Raw genomic sequence first — 27,913 nt, forward strand, 5'->3', positions numbered from 1 at the left:
TTCTCACAGCCGCCTCCCCGGCAGAAGGGGCGCGGTGCTGAGGCCCGCGGAAGCGCCCTCCGCCTCCTCGCGTCGCTTCACACCTGAGCCTCCCCCCCCCAAGGGCCGCTCCGCGGGCGGCGCCAACGAGCGAGGTGCTGCTGCCGAAGCTCCGCCGTAAGCCTCCGCAACGCCTTCGCGGGTGGTTTGACCCGCCGCGCCCGCCGTAGGCGCCCGTCTGTCAGCTGCCGGCGCCTTTGTGCAGCGGGGCGGAAGCGAGCGGGGCGCGGAGCCGGGCTCCGCCGTCAGGTGCGCGGGGTCCCGCGGGAACGGCCCTAACGGCCGCTGCCCTCATCCCTCTCGGCCCAGCCGGGCGCCGCGGGCAGCCAGTGGGGACCCCCCAGCGCGGTGGCGGGGTGGGGCCGTGCCTGGGCCGGCTGCGGGCCGTGGGGCCGGGGCTCGGCCCTGCCGCCCTCGGGCGGGGCTGTCCGAGCGCTGTTGCCGCTGTGGAGCCTGCTCCTCCTGCAGGGCGCGGGGGGCGGCTGGGGCGAGGGGCCGCGGTGCGGTGACAGCACGCCTTCCCCAGGCTGCTTTGAAGCCTAAAATGCCATTATTATTTTTTTAATTACTATCGTTTGTTGGCACTGACGTGTTTGCAGGCAATATGGAGGAAGAGATAGTGATGTGTTTAGTGGGGTAAACGTGTCAGCCTTGCAGCGTTTTACAGCTTTTCCTGCCCTTAGATGGGCTATGCAAACGCTTGCACGTATTTTTAATTTTAGTTATGTAAATAGCCGTATTGCTAATGCGTAATCTGATGTCAGTATTAGCAAGTGTGGTGCAAAAGCCCTTATAGATCCCTTGGCTGTGGTAGAACCACTTCTGCACTTTCTTTACTCGCTTGGATTTGCGTAACAGTAAAATTGTTTGTTCACCCAGCCTGTTCACACAGGTTTTTGTGTCCGTGTCCCAAATCTTTAAGTTCTGAAGTATTTTTTTCTGCTTTTGTTTATTGTTGGTTTTCCTGTCTGTTTTTAATTGGATTTGTTATGTAAAAAAGCTTTTGTAGAATTGTTGTCATTAAAAGATCCAACAATTTCTTAGCAGCGTGCAAAAGATCCATGGATAAAACATGAAAAGATTGGTGTTTTATGTTTAACAGGTTTTTTTTGGTTGTCACACTGATAGCTACTTTGCCTTGCAATTTATGGTAGTCTTACTAAATCTTTTGTTAAATCTGTGTTTTAAGTTCTGCAACTGGATGTAGCTGCGTATATCACTTCCATGCTGCTAAGTTGTCATATGTCAATAGCTAGAGAGCGAAAGAAGGTAAAAATATTCCGGGGGCACTGTCCATGCTGTTTCCTGTGCATATGTGCTGTAGTTGGCTCTGTAGCTGTGCAGAATCCAATGGCAAGATCAGATAACCCCATCTTCAGTGCCTAATGTATGATTCAAAGCAGATCCTCCAAACAGCTTCAGTACTGCCTTAGCAGTGGGTGCTGTCACCATATCATTGTCCTGTTTTAAATCAGTTTTAGTAGTGAGGATGTACGGAGTGAAGGAAACATGGAAATAGGATGTTTTTTTTTCTAAATTAGGATTGTAAGACTTTTTACTGTTCTGTTTTTAGTGTAGTTACTTTAATGATAGCAGTTTTCCTATAAATAAGCAATCTCAAGCAAACAACAACAAAAAAAACTGGTGTGATTTCTGTGTTGGTCAGTGTTTCAGCCATGTCTGACAAAAGTGAACTGAAGGCGGAGTTGGAGCGCAAGAAGCAACGATTAGCTCAGATCAGAGAGGAAAAGAAAAGAAAGGAGGAAGAAAGAAAGAAAAAAGAAGTAAGAAATAACTTTCCCTTTGAACCTTGACTGTTTGCCTATGTAACTTGCCCCAGATATATGTAGCCTGCCCAAAATGATTGCATGTATAGCTCCATGTTATTTAAGGAATGTCTATTTAATGGTCCATGCAAATGTAGTGCTTTCATTTTGTGAGAGTAAACACCTACTTTTTCTTTTGTTTTAGAACTATCCATATGATAAGGTAGATTTAAAAAAAAATCCCACGTGTATTTTTAGAAATACAAACTGTATGCTTGTGTGCATCGTGAATAATAAATTACGCAATTACTGTGAGAATTAACTGAAGTATCGCACAAAAGCTCTACTTAATGATTCGTGGTGTCAGTATTGTTATCGAACAGCATGCTCTATTCTGCTCTGATTCATTTTTAACCTGAATTTTAAAGTCAGAGCAACACTCAGGACATGCATGCTATTTGTGTGTTAGGCTTGATTTGTTAACAGTCTTCTGGACTTATCTCTGCTAATGTAAGTGACAGTCAGTGGTGTATTGCTACATTTCTCCTGAAAGCAGATCATAAACAAAAGTTGTGTTGGGATGTTGTGGTGTGTGCATCCCTTTTCATGACATCCTCTCTTTTAGTGATGATCTTACACAAGTTCTAAATTAGCTTATGGCTGAAGTCTGGGCAGCTGCCAACAAAATGATTCAGAGAAAAGGGAGAGGGAAATATCTCAAATTACGTTCTAGTGATGTTACAATTACGTATTGCCTGTACTTGCGATTCCACATATGATTCCCAGCTTATCAGTTGGGATATTCCTCTAAAGTTTGGTAATAGCTTTTTTAAAAGATGTCTAGTAGATCAGAAGTATAATGTGTAGTCACGTGAGAAGTAGTTAGTCTTTAATCATGGGGTAGGCTTAGTATAACTTGGTCTAGATTTTGCTGCATCTGTTAAAGGCTGGTATTTGTATAATTAATTTATATTTACAGAAATATTCACTTGCCAGTGACTGAGTTTTGAACACCTTAACCTATGAATTAAAATTCTGTAATTGAGTAAGCAGTTAAATGAAATGTGGAAAAACATGGAGTGTTCAGTATCTTTCACAGCAGAGCTTCTGTTATTTCTAAGTTATATAAGGATAAGGGTGTGATATGAATACTTTCTTGTGTGTGAAATCTAGCAGGTAACAAAACAACTTTTAAAGAAAACTACTTAAAGATAGTACTAAAGCTGCAAAACTTGTGATTCCCTTTGTTTTTACTTCAGTAATTCCAAAGATCCTTTCTGTAGATAGAGTCAAGTAACTAACCCATGTGATGATAGGTTTCAGTAGCACAGAAAATACAGCGAGATCTCAGAAATGAAATGAAACCACTCCTAATACCTATTAAATGCCAGAATTTAGATATTGAATTATTTTTAGACTGATCAGAAGAAAGATGTTCTTCCTGTACAAGAAGAATCTGATCTTGAAAAGAAGAGAAGAGAAGCTGAAGCATTACTTCAGAGCATGGGGCTGACACCTGAATCTCCTGTTGGTAGGAATGTTAATATTAGTTTATAAGAAGTGTTTTGTTATTGTTAGTATTGTGGTATTTATATATCTAGCATGAAATTTCTGTGGCCACTATTTTTGGGGTATGCATGTCTTGTTTCTGGTACTACTTTGTCTCTGTTATAAATGTCAAGTGATGTGCTCATGTGCTTCAGTACACATCGCTAGTAATATTTGTAAAATATGTGCTTCCTACTTAGATTATTGGGAAATTTTTAGTTATATAAATATCACAAATTTGTTGTTTTCTCTTTCAGTTCTCCCTGCACGTTATTTTGTGTTTTTTGTTTTTTTTTTTTTTGTTTTCCCTTTTTCATGATGCTAAATCTTAATCCTAATATTTTCATGTGGGATTGGCTTGTTTTCTTTCTGTGCCTTTTACTTCCTCATTTTCCTTATCTCAAATACCTGACTGACTTTGATGGAGTAATAGCAAGGCTAAGTATGAAATTTAACTGTCAAGGATGATGATTCGTATTTGTGCTGCTCTTCAATGGATTAGTATATTGGTTGTTGCTTTTTGCCTTTACTTAGCCACTTCTCTCTGGTAAATGAAAGTGAAGAGGGTGGTACTTCAACTCCAATTTTCAACTCTGTCTCTGAAATCAAAGAGGGGTTAAAACTTAATTTTCAATTTGGCTCAGTGATGATGAGGGTCTATTTCAACTGGGTTTGCAAATAAAAAGTAATAATAATTTGGTATAGTCTGTGTGCGATTACAACTTCATAATTGCTTTTGGACTGTCCTCAAACATTTGAAAATGAATGTGAAATAAACAACATTAACAGTGCTCCCATTCCAACAGCCACAGCAGTAATTTTAAGAGCTTGAGCTGTTCTGACGGTTCAGTTGTAGGTAGACAGTGTTTGGGCTATGCTAGCACTAGCATATCAGTAATTAATTCTTAGCTACTAGGGATTTTCTTCAGCAGGCAAATATTTGAACACTTTGCACGTGGCTTTGCTAAGGCAGCTAACATGAGACTCTTAAATAGGTATTTTTGGTGTGTGTTTTTTGTTTGTTTTTGTGTTTTGCTTTTAATCTGTAAGAAAGAACCTAAAAACCACAGGATGGCCAGTCCTTAAAAAGTTTCTTGAGGTGCTGGCATCTGAGTCCAGGGCACAACCCTGCATGTATTGTATTTAATCCTGTTGACCCCCTATTTAATCACAGCCTTGTAAGTACACAGTTACTCAGATAATTCATTTTGTTCCCTTTCAAGATAGGAAGCTCTAATATGAGTGCTAGGTCAAGCTAAAATGTTCTACGTGCTACCTCTCAGTAGCATGCCTGAGGCACAAGCTAAGTCTACTGACTTGGGTACTGGGAAAGCATGACAGTACAATGCTGTTGCACCTGAACTGAAGCTAACACAGCTGACCAGTGTGGTGTGCAGATAGCTTCAGCGCATGCTGTCAGTGTGGGCGGAGTACTTGAGATTAGATATCCTCCTAGGAAGTTTTATTAAAAATTTGTAAAGCAATTATTGTCCTGGTAACTGCTAAGGAGAGGTGGCTTCCTTACAGGAGAAGGGACCTTAGTGTAAGTATGCTTTTGATATCTATCATACTCTTTATGTACATACATATATATACGTATGCATGTATATTATACATATATATATTTATATATTATATATATTTTAATGTATATATTAGTGAATGAAAATAACTTTCTAGAAGGCATCCTTTGTTGGCCTTTTCTTAACACTTACTCATTGGAGAGATACTACCTTACCAATGGGAAGACTTTCCTAAAAACAGCTTGCTCCACAAGAGGGCACTGTAGCATCAAACTAAGCTACTGAATTTTTTGGCCATGCTGCTAGAGCAGTATATATAGTTTTTGTTTTTTTTAAATGGCGACAAGATAAGCCTGTCATTTCACCTATTCGTTTACGAATGGGTGACATTAAAATGCTGTCATTTTCAGTAATGCACAGACATATAACAATATGAAGATCTATAGATGTGTAAACTATTCAGTAGATGATGATACCGTGTTGGAGAACATTTCAAAACTTGTCTGTGTACATACACACCCATACATGTGTATAAAATATATGTGTGTATGTATTTGTGAAGTATAACTATATGATTTTCAACCTATGTGAAGTCTCTCTTGTAGATAGACTCAATTTATTGAATTGAGTCAATTTATTAAAAACGTTCAAAATATTGACTGTGGTTTTGCATGTTTAGGGTAGAATTTCTGTCAACCAGAACAATGTCTCTCTGTTTTGGGATAAGATGGAAACATTCTTCAGAATTTGCAGTATACTTGTGATTTCAGGCAATTCTCCTAAAATGCTGCAGATCTAAATTCAGAGTTCTCCCTTGGCTGACCTCTGACAGGATATATACCAACTTGTATAACTAATTGGTCTTCAGTTGGTTAAAATTTCTTCTTTGGTGTTGCTAAGGAGTGAATCCATGCTATGGGTGCTTTACATGTTACTGAAAAGTGAAGCATAAAAGAACCTTCAACGCACATCCTGATTCTTAAACATAATTTTAAGCTTTCTTAAATAATGAGTTTCACTATTTCTAAAACAAAAAATTAACTATTTCTGGAAAGAAAAGTTAAAATAAGTTTTGAAATAGCTTTGTGTTCTATGGATTGCATATCGTTCATTGTTCTTTATCAGTTCCAAAAAAACATGGCGATTTTAATTGCAGTCTTCATCTAAATGCTGGAAATGAACTGACTTTAAGAATAAGTTTCTAGGCTGCTTGTCAGGTAAAACAAAAAACAAACAGAAAACCACAAAAATCTCCCAAAATGTAACACTAACAAACTTGAGTGTAATATGCAGGATTTGTGTTGATTTGGTTAGAACTAAAGCAAAAATACCACTATGCTCTATGACAAAGCCACTTTTTTGGTCTGCATTTCTGTGATTATATGCTTTGAAACAAAATTACCAGTTAAATACCTTCAGTGTGTAATTTTTGAGAAAACTTATATCAAAACTATGTTAATAAGTATCTTCATTTTATGTTTTATCTACATGATTTAGTGGAAATTGTCCTGAAAAAATAGATGCTACCATTGGAAAAAAAAAAAGAAAAAAAGGAAAAAAAAAAAAACCAAAACTTTTTTTTTTTAATCTGTTTTCAAGTCATTTTTTCTTAATGTTTTTCCCTCCATGTCGTCTTGTATGCTCCAGGTGCATAAATGCCGAACAATTGCATGAAAGACCAGCATGAAATGTTAACATTGTCTTTTCCCCTCTTTTTCTACTGTTCATTTTCATCCACGTATTTTTTGTTTCCCATCACTTTTTTTTTAATGATTCATGTTAAATTAATTTTAAAACATCCTAAGCTGTGCAACCTCTGCGAGTAGTAACAGCGGATACCTGTCTGTTTCACTATTTAGTCCCTCCTCCTACCTCTCCGTCTTCCAAATCTGTGAGTACGCCAAGTGAGGCTGGAAGCCAGGACTCTGGTGATGGCGCTGTTGGATCTAGGTATGTCACCTTGTTATATTCCTTTGCTTAACACTTGCATTCTGAATAACGAAACTTTAGGAAAAATCAAAGTTAATTACTTATATCAATTTAGACCAATATTGAATCTGTGAACAATGACTACTTTACAGAAGTGCTTTACTTTAAGATTTGAAATGCAACTACGCTTAACTAATTTTAGATTGCCAACGTAAACTTTGAGTTGTTTAAGCCTGTAAGTTTAAAGTTTCATTTTTAAAGAGTCTGAAAGTCTTGTGGTAATGTTCTTGTAAGCATGAATGTCTCCGGACAATAGAACAACTAGAAAAATCAAACTTCCCAGCTCTTTAAAGGAGAATGTGTATGAATATTGGCTATTTTCTTTTTCTCTCCATGTTGCTGGATCTAACAGAAGATAATGTCTACAAACCTTGCCTTGTTTCTTTTTTTTTCTTTTTTACTTAAAACTGTATTCCCTAATTATTTCACCTTGCAGCCGTCCTCAGAACTTAACTGTATGACTCACAAGCTACAAGCATGTTAGAACAGCCACAATTTTTCAGTTTTGCTACTTGCTACATCCCTTTGAGCAATATTTTGTTCATAACAGTTTGGGAAATGCCACTGTAAAGAGAGTCAATTAAATACTTCTGTTAAACTAGGAACTAAGAATGGAGCTTTATGGGTGATAAGATTGGAAACTATTTCTGAAGGGTATTTCTAATGTTTCCCATGCCCACTCTGAACAGGAGCAGCATTTGCCTATTAACACTGATAACATTTTCCCTCCCCTACAAAATCACTACTCATGTACTATAACTTCTGAATATACATTGTGGATGAAGTTCTGTTAAAAAGCACAGTATCCTCAGTTCCTTTTGTTCATCCTTTATGAATGAATCTTTGTTTTGGAGAAAGATTGCATACTTATACCACTTAGAAACATCTTTTTGGAAGACTGTGGTACACTGTACACTTGTGGGTTATGTGTACACAGTCTTAGCCTGAAAATAGTCGAGGTTTTAATGACCTGAAGAAAGGTGATAAGGTCCTTATTTCAAAATAGCAACCATTAAGTTGAAACAGGGAATACTAGAGGCAGTAGATACGAATCCATACTTTTTTTTTAAATGCTCAGGTGCAGTCTTTTGCATAGCTTATTCACTATGCAGTTCAAGTCCACTTGTCATGTAACTAAAGAACTAATAGCATTGTTCCTTAACTGAGTAACAAGGAAATCTTAAATTATTTGAAATCTGTGATTACTGGTTATTAAATTGTCATTTTATATTTAAATTCAGTGTCTAGAAGGAAAAAAAAAAAAACCACGAGTTGCTTGATGATGTGGGGGGGGGAAAAGGCTTTTATTTTTTATTTTCATTCATATATAATTTAAAATTAGTATGAAACAGTATTTTCACCACATCTGTAACTGAACTTCATGTTGTGTGCTGAATTTATTTCTGCCTCATAGGTGTACTGTGCTCTGATTGTATGTTCCAAATATATAGTTACGTAGCATTGTTTTATGCATTTATTTATTTTTTATGAAGACTTGAGAAAACTTGCATCCGAAGCCTCTATAGCTTCATCCATTTGTAAACTTTAAATTTGGGTCTTCACCATTTCCAGGACATGGAAGCATAGAAAGGCAGTGGTCTTCAAGGCATGGAGATCTGAAATGCATAGCTAAATTTAAGGCTATATATGTCATTGTAAGAGATCTGAGTCTGCTTACTTAGTCTCTGACCACCAGGTAACATTATTCCCCTCCTCCAGTAAACAATGTCTATATCCTGGTATATTAGTACAAATTTGTATGGCATTCCTAACGTATGCATAGATTTCCACCTAAAAGTTGGGCTGTGTGATGTGCCCTAGCATTATAGCTGGCATTACATAGGTGGCTTTCATATCTATATGTGGTATGCTAGCAAGACAAGTTGCTCCGCTGTTCTTGACCACTGTTCTTGATAATCTTAAATCGAGAGTATTGTTTTCAGTGTATTAATTTCTGTTCACATCAGTGTGTTATTTCAGTTCTTTTTTGGTATGTGGCCATTCTACAGTTCTGTTTGTGCCACAACCATACTTTATGATGATTATCTCCTTTGTGAGTTTAGTCATTTATTGTCTCTGATACTGAACATTGCCAGTAACTTCACTTATTTAGTAATTAGTAAAGCAGTGTTCAGGCTGTGTTCCTGCTGTTACTTCCATCTGTCTTTATTTACTTCAGTAAAGAGTTTGGTTCTGCATTTGTTACCATTTGTTCCTTCTCACCTCAATGTTCTTTCTCTCTCTTAAGTTAAGAGTAAAAATTCAAGACTGGAAATTAGATTAGTTAGTTTACTTTTAAGTTTTGTGGGTGTTTTAAAGAATTAGTTTCTAAGTTTGTAAGTGCAGAAAGGACTTCTTAGATATACGTACAGTAGGAATTTACCTGGATTTTATAGAAGTTCAAGCATGTGGAAGAATAGAAGCTTAAGTTCACTGAAGCTTATATATAAATTAATCTAACTTAAGTTATAACAAACTTCTGGAAAACAAAAGGAACAGTATTTTATATGCTTGTGATACATATGTAATAGGTGAGTGTTATCTCAGAATGACACTTTTTTTAAAAAAAAGAATCTCTGAGAAGAATTTAACAATAAGTACTGTAGTGCATGTTGATTTTAAAAGGCAGAGTATTGCAATTTTAATATTAAAAAAAAAAAAAGAACTTTGAAAGCAGGAGAGCAACCTCAGTAAGGTCTTAAGTAAGCACAGAAGTTGGAGCCTTTTAAATTTATATTCCTTTCCCTGAGTTCCTCTTAAGTGGGACAGAAAAAGGTGGCAAAGTGTTTGTGGCGATGGAGTATTTGAGTCTATAGATAAGTCCTCCTTTGCAGAAGCAACATGAAGGTTGAGGAGGTGGTGGTTTGGTTTTGCTTTGTTTTCTTTTTCGTATGCATGGCAAGATCTGTATGAACAATATCCAGCCTGAAATCTGAGGCACCAAAATAAACTTCAGGCTTAAATCTACTTAGCCAAGAAAAATAGCAGAGACATAAAGAATAGGCACACTCAAAATAAGGAATGGTAAAATGGGATATTTTTTTGATGCACAGAAGATATGTCAAGGTTTTAGAGATTCAGGTATTAAGATAGAGCTACGGATGCATTATCAGCTATGCAGAATGATTTGCTAAATAATAACAGTGGGACAGTGGATTTGTAATTTTTAATTAAAATTAATTATTCTTATAATGTATAGTTTCTACAAGAACAATGCAATGAATGGCACACTTGTAGCTGTGAGTTTTCATCACATTGCCTATAAATTTTGGTGGTCATCTTTGTTTTGGAATTCTGTACTTGCTTTATAAGAACATTGCTATGACGTGGATGAAAATTGAAAAAATAAAGAATTCATTATTTAAATATGTCAATAAAACAATTTTCCATTTGCTACAAAACATGATTTAGAAAAACAATATCTGAAAACTTCAGATGCATGTTCATCTATTAATCTCTCTCGTATGCTTGTTTTAAAACTTTGCCTAAGCCTGATATCAGGCGGTAGACTAAATGGAAATTTGTGGAGAAGGGATAACGGTTTAAGATGATAGGAGAGGGAAGATCTAGTTCCCACTTCATATTTCTTCTGATTTGAAAGTGACTTGATCTGTTCTATTCATTATTCCATATGACTTTGAAATGTGTTATTAATATAGAGTCCGCTAGTTCTACGAGATTTAAGTATCTTAAATGGAGTTGGCTCTAAATCAGATGACACTTAGAAGCCCAAGGCAGTGCTTAACCCGTAATTACTGCAATGTCACATCTTGGAAACTCTAGCAGTTCTCTTTCCCAGTGGAAATGCATTTTTGCCCCTCTACCAAAAGGTTTATGTGTTGACTCATTTCCTTTACCAATATGACAATTTCCTCCACATATTTACTGCTCTGGGCAATATTGCATTACATTAACAAATCTGTCTTCATATGACATGAATAAATCTGAACAGATTTAAAAAGGAAAGTTTTTAGTGGTTCTTGTCATCATTTAAAGTATTTTTATTAGGCTCTCATAAAGGCAGAATTCATTTGCAATCTTTAACTTTCAGTCTTTAAAAGATTTTAATTCTTTTCCAATAGTTCTGAATTCTGTGTTTGCTTTTTTAACTTTTGTATTTACTGCATATAGTATTGCACTGAATATTTGCTGAATTTCTCTTAACTGGTGTTACGTTGCCTCGTTTCTTGTGAACAATGAAATAACTTTAAGCTTACTGTAACTCTAGCATTTCATAGTGTGTATTTGCTTCACTAATCTCTGGCCTTTTTTGCTAACGCTGCATGATTGTTCAACCTGTGGTATCAGGACGCTGCATTGGGATACTGATCCATCAGTTCTTCAGCTCCACTCTGATTCCGATCTGGGGTATTGCATAGATTTCTTATATTCCCTCTTTCATATACTTCTGGATAATAAGTATAAGAGCTATTTTTTTTCTTTAAGACATCAAGTTACTGTTAAGAGACTGTTCAGTGTCCTGAGATGTAGTGCAGTTGGCTTGTAATGGGAAGTTTTGATCTCATTTAATACAAATGATGTGCTGATTTCTAGTAACAGAGCTTACTTTATTAATGTTTTTCTTTGAGTCTTTCTTTGGCAAGACAAACTTTAAAGTAATTTCTTTAAAATAAAAAGCTTGGAGACAGACATTTAAAAACAGACAGAATGACTCCTGTCTTTTCTCATAATATACATGAATGACATGTTTATATTGAGCTGTAGCTCATTATAATCACTTAATAAAACCCATATCGTTCTATATGGGTTATGATTCTGTCCACCAAAAACTTTGAAAGGAGATTGCTTTTTTTTTCCTTTGATCTTAGGAGAGGGGTCATTAATAAGAAATTACACTTCATATAGCTAAATTGTTGTTGGATCTTCACGTAATTACTGCAGTACATGTGGTGATTAGCTTTTGCAGGATGTTACAAAGACTGAATTAATATTGTGTAGTTTTGGGAAATATATTTTCTGCACTATAAACTAATACTGGCTGTATCTGTGTTTATAGCATCTTTCATAAGCTAAAGTCAGAAAGCTCAGAGGTTTCCAGTATTATATACTGGAGCAATGTGTTACGGATAAATCACTTGCCAATATGTGAGTTTCAGACCAGGCTTGCAGTTCTAAGTTTGAAATAGCATCCTAGAGGTAGATTTAAAAAAAGGGCAGCACAGTTAAGTGGACTAGGAAATGCTTTTACATTCAGGGTAACTAAGCTGTTTCTTTAAGTTCTGAGGTCCTAAAACAAATACAAATAGTCACGTGAGCAGATCAGTTAAATCAAAATATGGGTATTTCATATATGTAGCAGTACCCTAGATAACTACAAAAACATAGCTTTAAAATGACATCATATAATCAAATATCTGTATATATTTGCACATCTTTATTTTTGTCTTACATGTAGAAATAGCTGTTGATTTTAAATAATAGAGAAAATAATCATAATTTTGTGACTTCTTCAGGATTAAATTTCCATCTGGCTTAAGTTTGACAAAGCTGTGACATGATGACATGAGTATTATTCTAGTCAAAATATGAAGTAATTCATAAAGCTAACTATTTTTTCTAATGTTTCTATTCATTTCATATAGACGTGGACCTGTTAAACTTGGAATGGCCAAAATTACACAAGTTGACTTTCCTCCTCGAGAAATTGTTACATATACAAAGGAGACACAAACACCAGTTATGACTCAGCCAAAGGAAGGTGAATGGTTAACTTGTTACAACCTAAGTTATTTTTCTTTTATTTTATTTTTGTAATGATTACTGACTGTATTAGAGCCAACACTTGTGATCGTGAAACTTAATGTGGTAGAATTAAGGTTGATTTGTGAGATAATTAATGTAAGTTCTATTAAACACATACATGTCTTGCTTAGAGGGTTGTTGTCATTCTGCATCTTGTTTAACGGTAACGTTGCTCTGTTAATAATACATGGCAGTTTTGTACTCCTAGTAAACGTGACACTTAGACACCAAGTTGCTTAAGTAGCTGACAACTGGTAAATGAAAGTGGGATATATTTTGCATTTATGACACTTAAGAACCCACACACAACTTACTTGAAGGCTTTGTATCGTTAGGTTTTTTTTTCTTCTCCCCTATTTTCACCTTTTCCATTCTCTAATCCCTGAGGTTTTTTTTCTTCTGTCAGGTTCACCATGGTATCTGAAGACTTAGTTTGTAGTTTGTGTGCTCAAAGAGCACTTGAGCTGCTTGCTGTCAGCGGAAGTTGCTTGGCATTGTATGATCTTAGTTTCACCATAAGTGGATAGGCTGTAGTTGACATTTACTACAGGGGATTTGGAAAGGTGGGTCACCTGTACTTCTTTGTTTATCCGAAAGCTGTCCTAGAAGAGATACTATCTCATGATCCATCCCACCTTAAAAACAATACTGTTTTCTGTGCACTCTTCAGTTTTCTGTATATGTGCTTCACAGAAGTCACTTGAAGATGCTTGCTCATCCTTTCATTGTAAAGGATCTTTTTAAGGTCTGTCTTAAGGCTGTCTATATACATTGATAATTAAGCCCTATGTTCACAATTTAAGTTGACATCTCAGCTAGGTTAGATCCACTGTTCACACCTTTTTATAAAATGAACTGGAGAGAACCTATGTTAATGATTGTATCTTGGTTTTGTGTTATGTTGTGACCTGAACTGAGAAATGTTCAAGCTAAAACTAATTGTCTATTGGGACAGATAGGAAGTTGGGGAAAACTAGCTTTACCCTGAAAGACTTGCTAATTGCCATGGAAATATTTGTGGCAACGCAGGTAAAGTGACTTTTACGCAGGGGAGACTTCATGCCCACAACTTAGAGTTGGCCTTTGAAGATGTCCACTTTGGGTTCAGTGTAACAAAGTTGAATTCAAGTTATGAATACCTTTCACACTGATGATTCTGGCTTTAAAAGGTGGAGGTCAGACCTCTCAGGAGTTGACAGAAAGGACAGCATTCAGTTGTTCAAATATCTAAACAGGAAAATGCTTCTTCTAGTTAGAGAAGGGAGGTAGGCTAAGTTTACATGATCGGGCTTCCCAGTAGTGCAGACGTGCTGCGCTGTCCTAGGCAATATTAAATATGAAGTAGCTCTTCCCTCTATCTTCTCGACAGGCTTCTCAGCTGCAGCTGGTTTGAACCAGTGATCGTTCTTCTCCACTTGGCATGAGAGCATGACCAGTTTGCATATAGGCCTCGATGCTGGAGCTAGAATGTCACCTCAGTGCTAGTGGCAACGTTGCCTCTCTATGCAAAGAATTGAAGTACTAACAGGCTGACTTACTGTGACCTCAGTGTTTGTCTTAGGAAGATTGATTCTTTTTATAGTATTGTAAGAGAATAAAATCAGTATATCTCCTAAAAATCAGTTTCAGTCTGTGATTAGAGATTTAGTTGCCTTTAGAGTAGGAAGTATTGTGTCACAGGAAGTCATTCACTGTATTCTGTACAGTATAATAAACTTCCCCAAATTGAAGTTGTTAAACATGTTTCATAGTTCTTCTAGGAAGATATCTGAAGTAGACTTACATGGTAAATCTGCAGTACTTGTTTTATGGTTTTCTCATACAGCGGATGCAACCTGTTTTCTGCTTTTTTCTTCTGGGTTCAATGTATACAAATAAGTCACTAAGAACATAGAGGAGAAACACAGTAAGAAGTGGTGTTGGGATGGAAGCCTTAGTGCTCTTGAGCTTCTTGCTTTGAAAACTTAAATGTGTCATTTCAGTCTTCATTTTTTTCACATTTTGGACTTCTTTCTCCAAATTTTTCAATCTTCTAATCCAACTGTTTCTGTAAAGGAACTGAAATGTAATCATGAAATGGTTCATTGTTCCTAGGAATATAGCAGAGATGCTAATTTTTTTTCTCATCTTCCTGACACATTTCTGTTTTTGCCATTCTGTGACACGTTAACAATAACCTTTTTTTTTTTTTTTTGGTTTAGGGACCAAGGAGGTTAATTTTAAGTGTTGTGCCATACTTAGTGCTATCCTCCCTTATTTTGTAACTAATAAGCCTGAACATCTATGTCTCTGTGCCATTACTACTATTTCAATAATCTTTGTCACCATCATAACATGAACATCCTGGTTTTAAGCAGATCCATTCCCCAGCATCTTCATTCTATTATCCCCATTACTGCCATCTAAATCAATTTCCCACTTTGCATGGTGCTGTGTATAGCACTTCTGCCCACTTTCCTCATTGTCCAGTTTTGGTGGACATTGTTTTTAGTTAGTGTGGTCAACTGGTTATTAGGATTATCGTTTGGCCTCATTTTGGCATGCTGTATCAGACAGCAGACTTCTAGATCTACTCTTAGAAAATATAGTTGAAATTGTGTTCCCATCATATACTTGTTTCTTTCTATCAGGCAGTGGTAGAAGCAGTTTCAGCAGCAGAGATGCAATTCACGTGTGAACTCTGGATTACTTCTTCGTGTTCTGCAGGCTCTGTGTTGGCCCCCATGTACAGTACTGTAATCATCAGTGCTAAATTTTGTCTTATTTATAGTTCTAGCTATGCTGCTCTCTAATGCACTGTTTGGTATCTTCCATTGTGATTTGCTGACATAATGGTGAAATTCTCATGGAAAGAGAATAGTCATCAGTACAGCCAATAACAGCCAGATGTAATATTACAGGTCCTGAAAGTGATTAATCCAAAGAAAGATAGGCATATAGGTGAATACAGCTCTGCCCAACTGTCGCAGTTAAGGCTTTTCCTGGGCTAACAGGCTATTTGTTATTTAGCGCCTCTGTACAATACAGCGCATATGCAATCACAACTAACTGCAGACAGTATCGCTGCATTAGCTCCCCTCTTTGAGGAATTATTGTCTGGTAAGGTCTCCAAGACATAGAATGAGAATATTAAGCATTTTATCCTTTTGTCCTGCCTTGAGCACACTAATAGCCATTTAGGGTATAAGATTGGCCTCTTGGATGCTTGTTAATAGTGAATGTAGCATTTTTACATTTTAATATTGTAACAAGAAATAATGGAGCCTTATATATTCATGTATTACCCTGTACGTGCTGTAAATATACAGCGAAATACAGATGGGAAAACTTGATATGAAGACACGTTCTACTTAACAAAAGCCACCCATTTCACAGATGATTTAACTTTGATTAACCTACTCTGCAGCAACAGATTACTCAGACAACTGGAACTTTCACTCTGTAGTGTTATTGCTGGGTGCAGCCTAGTATATAGTACTGCTTTTCTTTCCATCTTGCCAAAATACATCACAATTCTGATGTTAATTCAAAGTCAAAATTCTGTGGTTCATTAAACCTGTTTTTAACATTCATTGACAAGAAATTTGTCATTGTGAAAATGGCTGTTTATAAACCAAGATCCCCTGCTCCCCTGTCAGGGAAAAAAAAAAAAAAAAAAAAAAAAAAAAAAAAAAAACATGGAGTTAATTGTTTAGCATTTTATGATGAATATTTATCAATATGTTGATGTGACAGAGTCCCATTTCTGGTCTTCAGAGCCCTATGACTTTTCTAGGTCTTAGCAACTGTGTTTTTTTTAATTGAGGAATTGTATGTGGTATACTGCCAACTGAAGTAGCATAAAGCATCAGTAGGTAGTTATTAATGAATAGCAAGGATGAAATTAGCCAGTGCCTTCAAAATTTCCACACTTACATAACTGACATTAAATACAGTACGCCAATGAAACAAGTGGATCTTTGACTTACGGTTGTGCAGCGTTTTCAGGAATTAGGTACAGTCTTCCAGTGTTTGCTGGGTAATAATTACTATTTTTACCAATTTCCTGAAAATACCTGTACCTGAACTATAATTTTATAAATTCAAGATATGTGAAAAGAAGAAGTAATTAAAACAATAACTTAATTCATTGTCCAACAGCTTCATGCTGCGTTTTGTAAATGTCTGTGAGAAAGCATCCTGGTATTGGATAATAAGATCAAGAACTTGCTGCTGCTGCTGCATCCACCCCCCTCCCCCCCCCCTCCCTTATAATAAGAAAGTTTGCATGTGACTTCTGTCTTTAAAGAGAAGGTTTTAGATTTATGTAGTTACAGATAAATCACAGTGAGATGACATGTTCAATTTCAAGTCTGATACTTTGAGAATATTAAAATAAGTGCTGTATCCTGCATTTAAATACAGTAATATCAGCTGGCTGTATGCAGTGAAAGTACTATGAAGGAATTTAGATCTCTGTATAATATATGCCATTTATGTTTCAAACATTAAAAGGCATGAGCAATCAACTATATGATCTTTTGAATAAAATATGTAGATTAGAAGGTCACTTAGCACTAAGGGGTTGACCATCTGCATTTGACAAGAATTTGACTCCTGTCACTGAAAATGGTACTTAGAATCAGTGTAGTATGGCTAGCAGGGGGGTTGGGTTGAAATTTCTAATTTGGAACTTTCAAAGCTAGAATAATGTATCCCGGGTGACCCCAAACCAAATGTCTGAATTTAAGGCATCATTTAAATCTGCATTATTGATTGGCAGGAAGAGCAAGAGGGATTTTTGTCCAAGTGACTGTAATGTGAACATGTGGTCCTGTATTTGTTGTTCTCAAAATCATGTCTTTTAACTCATATTATGTTTTTTTAATTAATTAGCGTTCACACCTATAGTGATTTGACATTAAGAATTCCATGCTTTAGAATTGCTAGAAGTTATACAGTTTTCAGATTACTAGTCCGCTGTACGTGTGAATCCATCTAAAAAGGAGCAGTATCTTTCTGTTTCTCTGCGTGATTATTTTGCCCAAAAAAGCTTTCATTTTTTTTAAGTAGCACAAAAGCTGTAATTGGCATGCTTTGTAAGGAAGTGTCAATGTGCAAGAGAGTGGAGATCACTAAGAATTCTTTTACGCGTTCTTTCCCCTTTGCACCACCGCCTCCTCAGCAGGGTCACTGAGATCACTAGCTTTTCTTGAAATGGCCATTTTCACTGGCAGGTGCATTATACCCTGTATTTTCAGATTGTTTTTCCATTCTGAATGTTTGGCAGGTTGATTGCTCTGGCTGCATTGACGGAGAAAGGGCTGACAAATGCGGTTGGGCTGGCTGAAAAGACAGTGATTACTGTTTTCCTTTGTGGCTGATTGAGGCCCTTGAAAGGAAAGATTTTAACCTTCACCATTTGGTTCAAAAGTATGAGCATATATTGAAATCATTCATGCCATTTATCCTAGTTCTGTAAACTTGTCAGAACGTAAAAATCGCTCAATTTCAAGTAATGTAGGATTGGCATACGTCATTATCATTTTGATTAAGTTGGAGTTTGTATTATTGTGTGCATTATACAGTGTCATTTAAAGCTTTCTTTCCTGCAGGTACAGTTATATTTTTATTGCCTATACTATGGAGTTAGAAAGATTTTCAGACCTCTTTAAACCTATCACTATGTGTGTGGTTTGGCAGCTGGTATGGCCTACAAGCTGTATTTTGTTTGCAGGGTAAAGGCTTGTCTGTAGACCTCCTGGAGTGCTGGTAATTGCACAGGCTTGCCATTGGGGAAAGACATGATTGGAGGCAGTCAGGCAGAAAAATGTTGTGCCATCCCATTGCCACCTCATAGCTGAGAGACAATCCTAGCAGTACCATCTGGTTGTTGCTATCTAGTCAGCTGGCCTGGCTGCTGGGACCGTGGCTTGGCAGCTGGTTCCCATCCCTTGACCACGCTTTTTTTTCCCCTCTTTTTGTGTGTGTGTGCATGTGGATTTTTTTGTTGTCGTTAGGTAGCTGAACATGGGTCAGAGAGATGGCTGCAACAAACAAGCCTAGTCCCTGCTGAAAACTGTCTTGTTACTTGTGACGAGGTGTTTAGTAGACTCCTGCTGCCATTCCCTTATAGACAGATGACATAGCTGTTTAACCAATAAAAATAGCTTTTCAGAAGCTTATACGAGCAAGTGGATGAAGAAAAGCCAGGAAATGCTTATTCTACATCACCAAGTAATTTAAAGTTATTTTCTGGTTTACAGTATTCAAAGAATGAGGTGTACAAATGCAGAAAGTGCCGTAAACCTTGTCAGTATTCCCAGACATTAACATCTTATGTTGCTCATTGCAATTAGGGAAAACACATTTTGCTGTAAAGTTCTCATTGCCAAACATGATACAGATAATGAGACTTGCATTTAGAATCACAGAAAAAATGTAATCTCCCTGCTATTATCTTTAGCAAAATTTGCCTCTCAGAATAGCAACCTGAAAGCTAATGTAAGCCATCTTCGTGCCATGTGAAGACCCATTAGACTCTGATGGTTTCAGATCACAAGTAAGCAGCTGCTCTGTAGACTATTTTAGACATTTGATTTTTCTTTATTCTGCAGCATTGTGTCAGTATGTTACACAGAACATACATCTACCCCATGGTTTTGTGTGGAATCATAAATGCTTATAAAAGAGTTTTCCACTTTGCGTAAGAAATTGTAAAGAATTCCTCTCTTTCAGTTTATATAGATACATAATTTACTGCAACTAAAATCCAGGGGTAGACAGTGTTGCAATGATCTTTGGTTTGAGATAACATTATCCTGGGAACTACACTTTATAAATACAACCATTTTAAGCTAAATTATACCATTTTATATCTTTGGGATTCCTACAGAATGTTTCTGTTCCTCTTTAAAAACAGTGACAGTCTCACTGTACTTTTTCTTCTTAGATGAGGAAGATGAAGATGATGTGGTTGCACCAAAGCCATTAGTTGAACCTGAGGAAGAGAAAACATTAAAAAAGGAGGAGGAGGAGGAAGGTACAGTTTACCTCGTAGTTCTTTGTGCTACAAAGAAAACCATTAATGCATTTTAACTTTTCTTTCAATTAAGTTGAAAATAATTTGAGTTACATTTTAATACTCAGTTATTGTATGGATGTTAGGAAACAATTGTTCCAGAATCATGATGAATACTAGCCCCCGCCCCCCACCAAGAATTTGTGGAAGTATGCATTACAGAAACTTTGTGTATAATCCTTTTCCAGCTGCCCCTCATGAACTTACGGAGGAAGAAAAACAACAAATTTTGCATTCTGAAGAATTTTTAAGTTTCTTTGACCACTCTACAAGGATTGTTGAAAGAGCCCTTTCTGAGCAAATCAATATTTTCTTTGACTACAGTGGAAGAGACTTAGAAGATAAAGAAGGGTAACATAAACATTGAACACTTTAGTGTGAATGTGCAATATTTGTAACTCTAAAAATGGTCAGAGATTAATACCTTCTAATTGCCTTATAGAGAGATTCAAGCAGGAGCAAAGCTATCCTTAAACAGGCAGTTTTTTGATGAACGTTGGTCAAAGCATCGTGTTGTCAGTTGTTTGGACTGGTCATCTCAGGTAAAAAGTGCTTACATTAAGCAGTCATCTTTGTAGGTTCTTCTAGCTCTGTCCACTTGACCCTTCTCTCAGTATAAGTATAATTAATATAGGCTGTATTTCTAAGTGTGTTCCTTAGAACAGTTCTTACATCCTCCGTAGTTTGCAAACGTCAGTGTTTTGTAAAAAGTAGCAAAATCTTTGTATTATAAAGAAAAAATCTTCAGCATAATTGTTTCCCTTTTATGAGCTATATAGAGGTGTTAGCTTCAGAAAATAAAGCTCACTTAAAAGTATTGGGTTTTACATTTAAAAGCAAGATTTGATCTTAAAAGAACTTAATTAGTAGGTTAATACCATTTTATAAGCTAAATCTGAAACAAATGCTGTTTTAACTGACGCTGTTTCTCACAGGGATGATGTAAATGATTTTCAGTCTTGTTTTTCTTTTAACCGTGTTTTCACATCACAAAACAAAGATTCTAGGATTGTCTGGACCATTAGTTAAGCATCTTGCTTATTTTGAATCTTTCTCACGTATTTTTCAGTACCCAGAATTACTTGTAGCCTCTTACAACAACAATGAGGATGCACCTCATGAGCCTGATGGAGTGGCCCTTGTGTGGAATATGAAGTACAAGAAAACTACCCCAGAGTATGTCTTTCACTGCCAGGTATGATTCTGTCTCAGGAGGCTAAAGATTTTATGTTGATGAGCCTGGACAAGTACCTTCCTTGTGCTTGTCAATGTAATGATTTCATTGGGCTGGCATTCACTTTAACCGCATGTATTTGCAAACAGATGTTGATAGCTAGAGACCTTAGTTTAGAAACATTCTTCTGTTCCAGAATTTCTGACATCATTCAGAGTTCAGTCTTGCTTGAGAACTCATTTTCTTATTTTAATTTATTTAAAAAACCAAAAATCTTCTTGTGTAATGGTTGAACCACAAAGGAGGTTTGTATGTAGGGAGACTCAGCAGAGTTGTGTACTGCTAGAGCGGAGTTTACTGAATAAAATGAAGATGGCCTGAGGAGATGGAGCAAGGATGAAAACTAGAAACATATGCTGCAAGTGAAAAAGGCAGATGGAGGTTTCTTAGTAGTTTTATGAAAGATTGAAAAAAAAAAAGTCTCTTCCATTGTGCTAAGCCTAAAATAGCCACATAATTTTCAAAATGTCATAATTCTGAAAAATTACATAGTTGAATCAAAATGTAATCCCGTGTTGTCAGATTACTGTCAAAGTCCAGATTGCAAAAGTAGCTTTATTGTGTTGAGACGGATTGGTATGTTCTCAAAAAAAATGACCACAGAATGTGGTAAATATTATTAAAGTCTTGTGCATTACTGGACCTTCCCTTTCCAACAAACTGTGCTAGGAGGAAATACAAATGCATACATACAGGAAAAACAGAGGAGGAAAACTTCATTTTCTGAATGCAAGTTAAAACTAAAAGCTTATTGGGGTTCAAAAAGGGTTTTGAAATCCCTGTGTGATGGGACACTGAACTGATTTGTACACTGATTTGTACAATTTTGACACTGATTTGTATCAAATCTAGGCAAAGAACTTATTCTGATATTTGGTCACATTTTCTTTTGGTTTTAGATGTAATGTCAGTGAATGATAGTTATATGTGTATTTTGGTTGTTTTTTTCCTTTCAGTCAGCAGTGATGTCAGCTACATTTGCAAAATTTCATCCCAATTTGGTGGTTGGTGGCACATACTCAGGCCAAATAGTGCTATGGGATAATCGCAGCAATAAGAGAACCCCAGTGCAGAGAACTCCGCTTTCAGCTGCTGCTCACACGGTAGGAGGTGAAATATCTACAAGGACTATTCCCTGTTGAGATGTATTTAACCTCTAGCAAACTGTCCGGTGCACTTGATTTATAATGCTTAAATGTTTACATCCATGTTTTTCCAGTGCTATCACTGAAGAACAGGGCTATTCATAAAAATGAAAGTGTCAGAAAAACTACTATTTGTTTTATAGGGAAGTATTCTCTGTACCATACTGTGATCAACTGTTTCTCTTTCACTAAATGTATATTTTACAGTATATTGACTGTAACAGAATTGGTTGAGACTTGGAAATTCCTTTTTCTGATGGTATTTTCCATTCTTAGCACCCAGTGTACTGTGTAAATGTTGTTGGGACCCAGAATGCTCATAACTTGATCAGTATCTCAACCGATGGGAAGATATGCTCTTGGAGTTTAGACATGCTTTCCCAGCCACAGGTAAGATAACTTTTGATATGTGTAGTATCTGTTGCAGATAGTTATTTTGTAAAAAAATGTAATGTCTGTAATAAAGTATTAACAAATATTTTCACAATATGTAATTATTCTTAAGGTAGCTTGGTAGGCATTTGATAAAAGACCTCTTCTGCCCCGTGGGATGTTGTTACAATTGTATTTGCCACTAACACAAGAAGAAACTTGCTCATTTCTGCCCAATTCTATATAAGCAAAACACACAAAATACCTACTATTGAGAAATCGAAATAACCTTTAAAATGATAATGCTCCGTTTCTTATTTTTTAAAGTTTTTTACTGATATTTTCACTGCAGGATAGCATGGAGCTGGTTCACAAACAGTCCAAGGCTGTGGCTGTTACTTGCATGTCCTTCCCCATTGGAGATGTCAACAACTTTGTTGTTGGAAGTGAAGAAGGCTCAGTCTACACTGCATGCCGCCATGGCAGGTGAATAAAAGTTTTTAATTATTCAAAGGAATTAAAAACAGTGAAAGGATGAGTCTCTGTATGTTTTACACCGCTAATATATTCATAGTGCATGCTTAGTCCTCAGTCTAGATGAGGTTCAAAGTAGCTGTGTATGAATTCCAGTGCATGCTATTTTCTGAGTAGGAGTTTCATTAAAAACAGAAGGAGTTTGAATATTGAATTGGTACCATGCTCTCTTCATTGGTTAGGAGTTGTTTGCAGTGATGGGGGCAGCACAGGTCACTGAGGTTTTATTCATTTGAATTGTAGCAGAACATTCCAAACTTTATATCGGTTCTGCAGATAATTGTACAGTAACATCACGCACAAATCTTAAATTGGCTACCTTTTCTCCTGCTGTTCAATCTATTCTGAAATTGTCTGACTGTATCTTATCAATTGCTTTCTTAAATATAATTGTGTGTCCAGGTTTCATCTCAAATACACATCACCCTTGCTGCACAGCTTTTTGGTTCCAGAATAACCGAAATTGTATCACTTCTCTGTAACATTCTTCCCATCTCTCCTCCCTCCCTCCTTTTTTCATCCCTTCTGATAGGAGACTATTAGGAATGTATTGTTACTGTTTTATGTCTGAACCCTAATGTGTGTCCACAAGGTACATGCATCTTCTGTTTTAAGTCAGTGGGAGTTTTTTGCTTGTTCCTGAGACTGGATTTTGTTCTTTTGTATGATCCAAAATTTTAGCTATTGCTTGGAAAACAGTGTAGTTAAATGAGTCGATTGGTACCTGCTGAATGAGTCTCTGCTCCCTGTGGTGAATTTTAGCACTTAGGGATAGCAGAAAAGAGATGTTGGAATTAAGGTCCATATTCAAGCCTGGTCTTCTGTGAACCTGTTGTGATGAAGCCTTTGCAATGGGGTAACATCCATACAAAGTGGCAAAATCTTTTTGATGATAAATTTGAATTATTTTTCAGTGCTATCTCTGTCTGCAGATGGATGACTTCCAGAGAAATTAACCTTTTTATGTATTCCAAAACAGCAAAGCTGGAATCAGTGAGATGTTTGAAGGACACCAGGGACCAATCACAGGTATTCACTGCCATGCAGCAGTTGGACCTGTAGACTTCTCGCATCTCTTTGTCACTTCTTCTTTTGACTGGACAGTAAAGCTTTGGACAACTAAGGTAACTGAAATAGATGGTTTGGTGGTTCTCTTCATAATCGTTGACACAAGGTGGTGCTATAATGTAAGCTACTTAAACTTCATTGAACTGAAGGCAAATTGTGTGAAGCCCTCTAGGTCCCTAGCAGCACTCCAGTTGATTCCTGGTGCTTGTTTTTCAGTTTCATATGAAGAGAAGACAGCTGATAAACAAAACTAGTTAACAACAGAAAGATGTCATTGCTTTCAGATTGTGTATCATTTGTGTACTTACAATCCATTCTGTTTAACCTTTTGCCCTTTCTTATCAACAATTACAATATAATCAAATGCAAACCATGTAAATTCAGTTTCTTCATGTTATGTGTACTGCAAATGTTTTGTTCCAATTTTGTGGAGGACTAGAGGACAGCACCAAAACTCATGTCAAACTGTATGTAGAGGCTCAGAATTGGCATTCCTATTGCCAGAATTACTTTTTTTGCTCTTACATTGTGGTATTTTTCTTTTTAAAGTAAGTTTAAAATGTGAATCACTTTTTAGTTATTTCTGATAACGTTGAGAAATTCTGTATTTTGCCTTACTTGTTAGCTTTTGAATTTGAAATGCTGACTTTGGGTATTGCGTTACAACTGCTTTTTTCAGAATAACAAACCTCTCTACTCATTTGAAGACAACTCAGACTATGTTTATGATGTTATGTGGTCTCCAACTCACCCTGCCTTGTTTGCCTGTGTGGATGGGATGGGCAGACTTGACCTGTGGAATCTCAACAATGACACTGAGGTGAGGGAGAGTGAGGTTAACAGTTAAATATAAGGAAAGTTGTTTGTACACTTTGGAAAAAAGTGTCAAGTTCACCGTAGCATTTTTGTTGTTGTTCTTAAATATTCTGTAGTTCCATTAGTTGCTGCTTAATAAATATTATTCTTTGATTACAGGGTAGTAACTTAAATGACTGCTCATAATGAATAGCAACAGTAATTAAATTGTTTTAACAGTAACATTAACATAAAACATCTGTTTGTTTAATACTAATCCACATAGTGAAAGTGAATTTTTAGACCTCCCCCAATACGGACTTGGCAGCCTACAGTTTTAACAGTGTGAACAAACCTGCCGCCCAGACACCACCAACGTTCTTATTGCCATATTGTTATTGCCATAATAATACTGCAGTGAAATTGTAATTTGTTTCTTAACTTAGAGGACTGAACATTTGGGAGTTCTGGTGTAAGCTGTATATTTACCTATAGTATAAACCTTTTCTGAGACTTAAACTTGTTGGAGCTAGTTGAGAGGAAAAATCTTACAGATACTCACTCAGCTCTCTGAAATTTTACTGTCTTAGAACTACCATTTCTTCTGTATGCAGTTTTGTAGAAGAAGCAGCACATGCCAGCCTGTTTTTAAATTGGAGTTGCCCATTTCTAGCCTCTGGGCTGGATTTGACCTACCAGCCCTCTATGCATAGTCTTTCCTGAGTTCCCAGGGCTCCTCCTTGCTGTCTGATTAACGCATGTCTATCAGAGGGCTAAAAGGCATGTGCCTCCTGTCTCATGGCAGGAGTGCAGATGTGCCTTTTGATAGTGCCAGGAGAGAGAAGATGTTTTGGTCATATCACTAGTGGTAGCTTATGGCTGCTGAGAGTAAATTGAGACCTACAAACTCTGCCTAAATTGAAATGTTGGGAACTTTGATAAATCACTGAGGGATAAGGTATGTTCTGTAATCTGTACCTTAAGAAATCCTCGTGCATTTTTAGCAATGTGTTTTAAATGGATACAGGTGCCAACTGCGAGCATTACTGTGGAGGGCAATCCTGCTCTGAACCGTGTGAGATGGACACACTCTGGGAGAGAGATTGCTGTAGGTGATTCAGAGGGACAAATAGTTATATACGATGTGGGAGAGGTATGTATACCATGTGTTGCGCAAAGTATGTTACAGAACACTCAAGGTTTTTTGATTTGTACTTTGCAACGTGCTTTTAAGTTCCCCCCTCCTATGATTTAGAGGAATAAGGTTTAATTTTTATTATCAAATGATTTTTTTCCTTTAGATGCCTATTTCAAGTATTCTAGCATGATTTAAAATCACAGACTCATTCAGGTTGGAAAAGACTTCTAAGATTAGACTTGTAGTACTAACATCCACCATAAAACCATGCTACTAAGTTGTAAATATACGCATTTCTTGAAGATCTCCAGGGATGGTGACTCAACTGCTTCCCTGGGCAGCCTATTCCAATGCCACACAAATCTTTCAGTAAATAAATTTCTCCTAATATCCAACCTAAACCTCCTTGGTGCAACTTGAGGCCATTTCCCCTTATCTTAATCACTTGGTGCCTAGGAGAAGAGCCCGACTCCCACCTTGCTATAGCCTCCTTAAAGATAATAGTACAGTGTGATAAGGTCTCCCCTGAGCCTCCTTTTCAACAACCCCAGTTCCCTCAGCTGCTCCTCATAAGACCAGTTTTCTCAACCCTTCACCAGCTTCATTGCCTTTCTTAGCATGCCCATCTGTCAGCTACACAGTCAAAAGTAAAAATGTAAGGCTGGTGAAATAAGATGAAACCATTAACGGTGTTGTTTGCAGGAATTTTATGTTCTTTCTATCCTTTTTTTGTGAATTCTCACCATGGCTTGAGAAGTATTGAACAAAAAAATTTGAAATGAAGTCTTGACTCGGTTCTGTAGGGAAGCTGTTGCTATTGGAAGTATGTGTATTGCAGTAGTACGTGACTGATGGGATGCAGGCATTGCATTACTGTTCCCCTTTGGAGGCAGTCTCTCAGAAGCATATCATGCAAGCTTGTAATAGTATCACTGCATAAATACAGGACTTGCAAATTCTGCTGCTTTTATTAGTTAGAGCTTCTGATGCTTAGACTACTTTAAAAGGTAAGCTGTTCTATCAGAACCTCACAAATACCTGTTCATAATGAGCTCAGTTTGTATGTACAGGTAGGTTTAAATAATGTTATCTTTGTCAACAGCAAATTGCCGTTCCTCGCAGCGATGAGTGGACTCGATTTGGTCGAACACTGGCAGAAATAAATGCCAACAGAGCTGATGCGGAAGAGGAAGCTGCAACCCGCATACCAGCATAGACCGTTAAAGATGGGCAGCAGTGGTAGACTTGGGAATGATTCCATGCAAATCTTAAAAGTGGAAGCATGTGTCAGTTCAAGTAATAGTTTAAGGCAGGAATAGGTGGATTCAACTATGGACTTGGAAAATGTGTTAAGATCACTGAAACTCAGATCTTACGTTGTCACTTTTTATATATAAATTACAAGCACATTCTTGGATTTGTGTAACTTTTAATACAGTTAACTTTTGACTTTGCAAGGAACTTCTTTTGCTGAAACACTAACCTGGTGTAAATTTGCTGTTAGGCTAATGAAATTTCCACTTTGTAACGGTATATTTCTGAGAAGTAGAAATTCTGTTTCTAAACTAAACTTTCTATATTATACAGACTAACCTTCATGAGGTATTACATTTCTGAAGGGTTCTTTAATTCAAACTGCCTATGGATATGCATGCATATATTCCAAGTAAGTTTCATTGCTTATAGATAACCCTCAGACTCTGGTAGCTAGTCATAGAAGTGAATAAAAATTCGTCTGTAGTTACAAATCAATTTGATAATTGGACCTGAATTAATGAAATACATATTTAATACTAAGTTCTTTTGTTCAAACTGGTGCATTAAAGGGTGAGACTGATTAATAAATAAATATTATATGAGCACTTGTCAGCTGCCCTGACCTCTAATCTGTCTCTCTTCAGTAGTTTCAGAGTAGAAAGCTACCGAGAGCTGGTGCTTT

The 27,913-nt window shown here is 36.9% G+C and overlaps 1 protein-coding gene across 5 annotated transcripts; it reads left to right on the forward strand.

The window, feature by feature from the left end:
- Window positions 1-27,843, forward strand: DYNC1I2 (dynein cytoplasmic 1 intermediate chain 2). Of its 5 annotated transcripts, none has more exons than XM_035332481.1 (17): window positions 1-156; window positions 1,706-1,823; window positions 3,222-3,336; window positions 6,682-6,826; window positions 11,174-11,233; window positions 12,469-12,584; window positions 19,560-19,649; window positions 19,877-20,039; window positions 20,131-20,230; window positions 20,758-20,883; window positions 21,879-22,025; window positions 22,344-22,457; window positions 22,792-22,925; window positions 23,953-24,097; window positions 24,721-24,861; window positions 25,864-25,989; window positions 27,077-27,843. In XM_035332481.1, the coding sequence occupies exons 2-17, from the start codon at window positions 1,716-1,718 to the stop codon at window positions 27,188-27,190; spliced, it is 1,944 nt and encodes a 647-aa protein (XP_035188372.1). In that variant the 5' UTR covers window positions 1-156; window positions 1,706-1,715; the 3' UTR covers window positions 27,191-27,843. The 5 variants fall into 5 exon arrangements, with proteins under 5 accessions (XP_035188372.1, XP_035188371.1, XP_035188373.1 ...); XM_035332480.1 differs by having other exon boundaries at window positions 150-288; XM_035332482.1 differs by lacking the exon at window positions 1-156 and having other exon boundaries at window positions 6,736-6,826.
- The last annotated feature ends 70 nt before the right edge of the window (window positions 27,844-27,913 follow it).

Source organism: Oxyura jamaicensis, chromosome 7 (genome assembly GCF_011077185.1).
Source record: "Oxyura jamaicensis isolate SHBP4307 breed ruddy duck chromosome 7, BPBGC_Ojam_1.0, whole genome shotgun sequence".
Taxonomy (NCBI): Eukaryota; Metazoa; Chordata; class Aves; order Anseriformes; family Anatidae; genus Oxyura; species Oxyura jamaicensis.

Coding starts and splice junctions, on each gene's coding strand:
- DYNC1I2 (XM_035332481.1), top strand. CDS start 1,716: ATGTCTGACAAAAGTGAACTGAAGGCGGAGTTGGAGCGCAAGAAGCAA. Junction 3,337..6,681: donor GACACCTGAATCTCCTGTTG/GTAGGAATGTTA, acceptor AAACATCCTAAG/CTGTGCAACCTCTGCGAGTA. Junction 22,926..23,952: donor ACTGCATGCCGCCATGGCAG/GTGAATAAAAGT, acceptor ATTCCAAAACAG/CAAAGCTGGAATCAGTGAGA.